Raw genomic sequence first — 7956 nt, forward strand, 5'->3', positions numbered from 1 at the left:
CTTTGGAGTTACTTTTAAGCTAATTTGTATGAATTTGAAACAAGCCTATCCCTACTACAGTACTAGCTTTAGTATAACGCCACTGTACTAACTATGGATGCAAAAATGCTGTAATTTATACCCAAACGTTTCTTTTTAATATGTATCAATCACTTATAAATGTGAAGTTTAATATGCTTTTTTTGGTTGTTTTTTATTGTGGAAAAACCTCTTTAATTAACATTTGATGATTGTTTTTTTTTTATCCTTCAAAACTGTTCCACTTTGTGTCTTCCTTTTTTTATGCAACCAATATAAGTAATTGAAACATTAGTAAAATTCAAGTTTCCCGAGGATATCATAAATATTGCAGTCGCAGCTTAACATACTTTCACAGCAGCGACAACAGCAACAGCCCGACAGGTCCATGGCTTCACTCGGCAACCTTCCTTTCGCAGGAATGATGCCCAACATGACGTGCAGCAACAGTCGACTTCATTTCCAAGCCTCGTTGACGGTATCGGTCGTTCAGGTAGCTCCCTTTCTGATTACGTGACCGCTTTGTTGCGCAAAAACATTGCGTCGGGTTTGGCTCGTGACGCCACCAACATGAAGTCGTTTTTAAAGATGGACGCCAGCGCAGTGTCGCCGAACGAGATTGCGCGCAGGGTGACGTCATCAAACGGTGGAGTTTCGGCGAGTGAAGTCCGTGAGTGAAGGCAACAGCAGAGAGCAATGGAAGGCGTGCCAGGCGACAACGAGCCACTTGTGAAAAACCAATGCCGGACTTGCAGGAGAATTTTGAGCTGTCGCAGCGCGCTGAAACTTTATTGCAGAACACACACTGGTAAAAATATTAAGCAAATGTTTATAAAAATCACACATCATTTGCTGTAGTCGCTCACACTTTCCTTTCAAAGCAGTAGTTTCTTGCGTTGGGAACGTTCATTTATTTATCTAATGCGATTTGCTAAGTACCGTGACAGGGAGATCCCTAAACAATTATAAACATTTGTTTGACTCTTCAGGTACATATGGGGACCCACGTATGGGGGGCCGGGGGCTCCAGACGGGGGCGTCGCGTCTCAATGGACAACCCCATAATGTCGTCATGGATGAAGAATTCCACCAGTGTCGATCACATTACTTTAGAGACGCTAATACTGCAGCGGTGGCTTCAATGTATCAAGTAAGTTAACAATGGAATTGCATTGGTGTAAGTTACTTTATCTCATTAAAATCCTCCCTTATGATTTTTGTTATCATTTTCAGCAATATCCAGCTCTTGCCCAAGGCTTAATGAACCGTAACCATGGTGACTCGCGGTATCCTAGCAACCCGATGATGAATTTAAATCCAGCTGCTCTTGTAGCATCTCGATATCTTCAGCAGCAACAACAACCGGTTCCTCTCACAGCCGAAAACCGATCCACCGAAGGCAAGTTTTTCATCTTTCCAAGCCGACTTTTGACTAGCGTTTCGATTTGTCTGAAAATAGGAAAACACAATTAGATATGGTTAAATTGACATGACTGGTGTCTTTGTAAAATCCCTTTCTACAGCCAAAATAAGTTGGAAAACACATTTAGGATGGGCAACAATTTAACTTGATATTTTCCTTACACAGGATCCCCAGAAGATCGAGGAAAAGAGAACAGTTTGTCATCTGATGGTGAAGCTGAACCAAGTGATGCATTAGGCAATACTTCAGTGAACGCGGCCCATGAATGGTTGTGGAAGGCTTATCAAAGAACACAGGCACAGGTGAGAAATTAATATCATTTGATAAAACATTTAAAACCAATCGCACATTATGTGTTTGATCCGTTTAAATTTTAGCAACCTTTTAGATATTTGAAATCAAATGTAGTGGCTGTTCAAGTCCTAGATGTGTTAACATAATTAAATCGGTTTTTAGAAAGACTAAATTTTAACTTTTTTACCTTTTTAGGTAAATTACTCATCTTACGGAAGATGTTACGAGCATAAATCTTGCTACAGGGCGGCGACAGAGCGCAAACCAAGAGAACCATGGAAAGTGAATGAAAAGAGTTTTACCCACAATTCTGCAAAACGACCAACAGTTCATCAAAAAAATAAGACAAAAAAATAATCATAGGAAAGTTGTTATGCATCCTGCATTAGATATTTCACATTTTGTTTCCTAGCTGCTGTGTAAATATTTGTCATGTTTTCTTTTCTATTTCTTCTCCAAGCTGCTGATATTTTTTCAACCCTTGTGGTTTTCGTGTGACCGTTTTCTTTTGCCAATACAAATTCAAGCAGGACTCTTCATTGGGATTTGTTAGTATGCGCTTGGAGATCATTGTCAATTTGAAGGATAGTGCTGGCCAGGCTAACGCTATTAACTATATACGGTATCTGAAATTTTAGAACAAGTTTTTTCTTGAAGTTACAGAAGGGGGGTTGCCTGAAGAAAATACCGAAATAGATAAGTTTTTACCTAAAACTACAAATAACTGCGACTTAATTTATTTAATAAAAAAGATATAAGGCAAAAATTTCAGCCTTTGAACATTCCAGTTGCAAATTTTGTAGAAGACAACCAACGAACGAAGCAGGTTATAATGAAAGCAACACTGCTTGGAGTTTAAAATCGGTTTTGGTTGAATAATGTTCAACGTTTGCAAAGCTATAGGTGTTAAAATTAAAAGTTGTTGTTAGAATGTGCGAGGCGAAGTAAAACAGTGTACATCTTTTGCAAAGTGAAACAAAGTAATATAATATGACTTCTATTGAAACGTCTTTTGTTCCCGCTAGAGGATTTCCCTCAGATTGTAAACTGATCCACTTGTTTACTGGTTCTACGTTTTTCAGAACGTGTTTTAGAGGTCAAACGGGCAGAAAGCTTAACAATGTGTTTAAATATTTTCAGTGAGAACATAGCTTTAACAAGATACCTTCAAGTCTCAAATTTGTTCTGTAAATCCACAAAGTGGAGTTGTGTTTTGTTTAATAGTGGTTAATGGTCTGATCAGATTGTTTGTTTAACATTCTTGTTTGTACTTTTTGTTAAAATTATTCATAATTATAAAAACAATGTGGTTTTAAAGTTGTAGATTGCATTAAATATTAGTTACCAATCAGTTGGGCTGGAAATAAAACGGGTAGCTGCAGCGAGTCTACCACCTCTCCACCAATTGTAACCACAGCGCAATTTGCTACGATTTTGCCCGGTGAAGTAAACTTAAACTCACACTCAAATACGTTTTTCCAACTTGTTGCCATGCTGTTTAGTATTTGAATTACATATGATTTTCTGTAAAGAGTCCAATAAATCTAAAAATAAATCAATAGGGATCAATTATCAACAGCAAAAGACAACTTTGATACTTCTAAGTGGGTAAAACAACTACCTAGGGCAGCAGTAAGCAAACCGTTGACCATTACATAAATTCTATTTGTTCGCACTACACTCTCTTATTAAGGCCGGAGTGTTTCCTTTGAAGTGGGGTAAAACTAGCTAAACTTATGGCATTTAAAGAATTTGAAACTAAGGGTTAAGTTTTATTTGAAGAATAAAACACATTATTTACTTTATGTCTTAATAAAAAATATAATATATATATATATATATATATATATATAGTTGGAGTTAAGGTACCTTGTAGCCCTAATGACCAGTATCACAATTGTTGTTAAGTAAATCAATATTTTATGTAATAGTAAACATAATCTACATTTCAATGTTGTTTGCACTAATCAAGTTGTAGTTGAAACTGCCATTCTATTCCTATGGTTTTTATGTGTAAAGTACTGGTGTTTTTTGTGCATACCAGTTTTTAACTACTGTTGTGTTTTAAACTATAACTTGTAATATTTAATACCAACGTTTTGTAGATGTCTTAAACTGTTTTGTATTAAATCATTTTTTTCATTTCTTCCTTTCAGAGTAAAGGAAAGTAAAATATATTTTTGAATTATTTCAACAAACACAATGGACACTTCGGGCCGTGATTCCAGAAAGCACTATGCTTGGTTGGGAAAACTCATTGCTGAGTAAGTATTTTTTTTACTTTCTGTTCGAATTGTTGTTATTGTTGAAACAGTCTATATTGATGAAAGTGCTTCTGACTTTCTTCCGCTAAAACAAAAATTTAAAAACTACAGTATTTAAGTGTAGTAAAAATGTCTTTTTAATCGGCAAAAACATTAGTGTCCAGTCAAGTCTTCTTTTACCAAAACAACAATTATTTCTGACCGCCTTTAGGACAGAGTTCTGCACCCCCTAGCCCAGGGGTTCCCAACCTGTGGTACGCATACAAGTGGTAGGCGAAGGTTTTTCAGTGGCTTCCATTTTATTGTTTTAAAGTAGGTGCGCCCGGTAAAGACTTTCGATGCGCTGTTAGCAAATTTACACTGCGCATCTACCAATTGTTGGACAGTAAACAAAAACAAAAATCTCTGTAAATTTAGTTATGGTGCTTTAGTGTTATTTTTGAATAAAATATGATTCAATCAAATTAGTTGTTCTGCAAGAAATGGTACGTGTAGCAGTACAGATCATCCAAGTGGCACAAGATCTTAATAAGGTTGGAACCCCTGCCCTAGCCCAAGTGCTATGTGGTCCAGCTGCCTGTTTTATATTGAGTCTGTTGAATTTTTTTTCTAGTTGGTGAAATTTAATTTAGTTCAACTCATTAAGAACCACTGGATTGTTGCAATGCTACTCAAATTTCTTTAGGAAAACATAAGCGACTGTGACAGAATTAGAACCCAAGGTGATTGTGCAAATCACTTGGCCAATTCTCCTGGTTATGCCCAGTGTTTACGTACTTTTAGTATCTTGGGCAAATTTCTCGTTGGTTAGGTTTGGTTTATGTTTAGTATTATTTTGATGTCATTCTTTTGTCTGGTTTCTCTTTCTAAGCCTTTTAAGTTTTGTTTCTATTGGTAACTATTAGCTCCCCAAGAGTTAAACATTTTTAGTAGTGACCTCCACAACAAATAAAAGTGGTGTATGTATGTAAGATTTTGGATTTAGTTAGAATGATGTATGTTAGGAGACGGTTGTTTGTTTTTTTGGCTGTTTTAAAAATGTGATGATGACAAACTTAAGTGGCTGCCTTCCTTCCCTCTGGTAATCAGATTGTTTAGGTTGGCGAAAATAAAATTGGAACTATTCATTGCTCTTCTTTAAATCATTTTATTATGGTGATTGCTGTGTTTGACCTGGGAGTTGCAGCTGTAGCTCACCCCAATGCTGTAATGAGTTTTCATGTTCAACCCCATAGCCCAACTGTTTGTCCTGCTAGTAAAGTTTGTGTGAAATGATCAATGTCAAAAGTACCCTTTTCTCATTTTGAGTTTTGGTCACTATATTTTTGTTTTAACTTTCTTGTCGTAAAGTATGTTACTAAATGTGTTAAGTTTGTGTAAAAATGAGTTTTTTTGGGCAGGGATAGAAATTCAAAGGATTCCACTTGTGATTTGGTGCTTGAGTCTGAAAGAAAACAGTTTCCAGTTCACAAAAACATTATGATGCTTGTTTCCAAGTATTTTAAAAAGATGTTTACTATTGAGGTAAATAATGCCACTCTCTATGTTGCTGAATTTTACCTAATTAATAAAGTGTGCTACTTCTTGCAGATGAAAGAGAAATATGAAGGCATTGTTAAGATGCTCCAGATTCCACATCAGCGACTTGCAAATCTTATTGAGTTTATTTATACTGGTAGAATTAAAATTACTGAGGAAAATGTGACAGACATTTTGGATGATGCAGAATACACTGAATTGGAAGGTTAGGAATTCTTATTACGAAATATTAGAATTCTTTACTCATGAAATGAAGTTTTACATTTTATGTTTTTAAGCCCTTAAGAAGATTTGCAAAACAGCACTGCTCAAACTTGTATCTACTGACAATTGCCTGAAACTTCGAGCTTATGCTCAGCGATATAATCTGGATGAGGTGTTTGTTAAAACAAACCAAAAAATCACAGCTAACTTTGCAGCAGTAATTCAACAAGATGATTTACTGCGACTTGATGTTGATGATTTGTCTGCTGTTATCAAGCTGAGAAACAGAGTATGTTTTATATTTGTCATGAATTGTTATTACAACTAAACTGTATGTAGTTGTGTTGCTTTCAAACTTTATGCTTTATGTTATTAGGATTGTGAGGAAGCTCTTTTTAGTGGAATTGTGCAATGGGTTAATCACAACCCTCTTCAGCGTGAGGGATTGTTTGTGAATCTTTTCTCACGAATGGATTTCACTTTAATTAGCTCTGATTTTCTTGCCCAAATCTCCACAGAGGTAAAACCCAAAATGCATTTTGTAATGGTTGTCTTTGTGCAAACATTTCGACATCAGTTGTGAAGATATAATCTATTGCTGCCGGACATAATATCAAATTCATAGCATTTCTGGCAATTGTCATTTTATTCAGATGTTTCGATGTGCTATATAGGTCTCAGAGTAAATAACACTTAATGCATGCAGTGCAGTGCACAATAAACAAAGGAAGAACAAATTAAACGCAAGCACATCAGATAAATTCTTGATTTCAATGTGGTATCTGTTGTGGCCCGGGAGCCTGACTACAGGAAAATACTATTTCTGGAGTCATGGCATATTCACCAAATGGGGAATCACAAAAACATCAAAACAGGCATGATGCTTTTAGCGTGCTACAGGCACCTGCTCGAAGATTAGAGGCCCAATCATTTCTTATTGCACAGTGTTTTAGTTGCAACCTGACACGCATTGATTAAATTCTTTTTTTCTTTGTTTATCATGCATTAAGTGTTATATACCCTGATGAAGGCGACCTGTATAGGACGTCAAAGCATCAGAATAAAATACAATTTCCAGAAACTCTGTTAATTAAAATGTTAATTTTAACAGTTGTAATTCATATGCCAATTTTCTGTTAAATTTCGAAATGTGCATGACCTTAGTATTGGCTGGTTATTTGTATATTTCTGTACAGGACCATGTGAGAAAAAATGCAGAATGTTTGTGTTTACTTGTTGATGCATTTGCAAAAGTTAACCGACCAATTTCTACTAGTGGTAAATATATTTGGTAGTTTTTAGGTATTTTAGAACTAAAGTGTTACATTTTTTACACAGAAAAATTTCTGATCATTGGTGGAAAGTGTTCGCCTACAGATTGTGTTGCTTATGATGTTAATACTAAACAATCAAATCAATTTGCCAGTAAGTTTTTGTGGTTTTTAAAAAAAAACATGAAATACTTGTTCACATGATGAATTACCAAAAAATAACATCTTGCAAAAAGATAACATGTTAAAAAATTATGCAAAATAGATACTGCCAAAATTGTCCAATATTTCGAAAAGAATTATTGTTTTCATGTTTCAACAGAAACTTAACATTGCAAGACTTGGGGCCACCTTAGTAAAAGTTGGAAGTAAAGTTTATGTGGCTGGGGGATGGAATGATGATGCTGACAAAAGTTGTGAAATGTTGAACTTGGATGAACCAACAAAATGGAATGTGATGCCAAATATGTTGGAATATCGCTCCTGCTGTCGATCTGGTTCCATAGCAGGTTAGTTAAAATGGCAAGAGTTTGTAGCTTGTAGCAACTGTTTGTTGATGTTAGGAATATTTTGCTGTGGTGCATTTTCATAAAGTGCTTTAGGCCAACATCAGCAAAACGAACTGGACAGACCAGAGTCACAAAACTATCAACACAACTAAATAACTCAAAACTTATTGAACTTATGTACACATAAATCATAAAACTGAAATACAAAACCAGCCTTGTTTAAGTTTTAATACTTTTCAAGTTTTGAAATCTTGATGGATTTGGATAAAACTTTAACTGTTAAATATAGTCATGTAGGTGTGCCATTTGTTTTATTTGACTCGATAGTGTGAGCAGTTACCCCGTTATCCCACAAAATGTAATTGATTTGTTATAGATTTGTATGATGCCATGCACCACACATGAAAAATTCCTGTGGTGTTAAGTCTTATAAA

General features: G+C 35.5%; 2 protein-coding genes across 2 annotated transcripts; both read left to right on the forward strand.

Annotated features, from left to right (window-relative positions):
- Positions 1-658: 658 nt before the first annotated feature.
- Positions 659-2267, forward strand: LOC145223012 (uncharacterized). Its single transcript, XM_080089297.1, has 5 exons — positions 659-826; positions 1008-1168; positions 1252-1417; positions 1607-1743; positions 1931-2267. Exons 1-5 carry the CDS (start codon positions 715-717, stop codon positions 2090-2092), a joined length of 738 nt encoding a protein of 245 aa, XP_079945423.1. The 5' UTR covers positions 659-714; the 3' UTR covers positions 2093-2267.
- A 1631-nt stretch (positions 2268-3898) lies between these two features.
- LOC145223011 (kelch-like protein 12) lies at positions 3899-7401 on the forward strand. The gene is made up of 8 exons (XM_080089296.1): positions 3899-3999; positions 5400-5523; positions 5590-5743; positions 5817-6031; positions 6119-6262; positions 6939-7020; positions 7081-7167; positions 7336-7401. The coding sequence occupies exons 1-8, from the start codon at positions 3938-3940 to the stop codon at positions 7341-7343; spliced, it is 876 nt and encodes a 291-aa protein (XP_079945422.1). The 5' UTR covers positions 3899-3937; the 3' UTR covers positions 7344-7401.
- The last annotated feature ends 555 nt before the right edge of the window (positions 7402-7956 follow it).

The sequence above is a fragment of the Phallusia mammillata genome, chromosome 4 (genome assembly GCF_965637545.1).
Source record: "Phallusia mammillata chromosome 4, kaPhaMamm4.hap1.1, whole genome shotgun sequence".
In the NCBI taxonomy this organism is placed as follows: Eukaryota; Metazoa; Chordata; class Ascidiacea; order Phlebobranchia; family Ascidiidae; genus Phallusia; species Phallusia mammillata.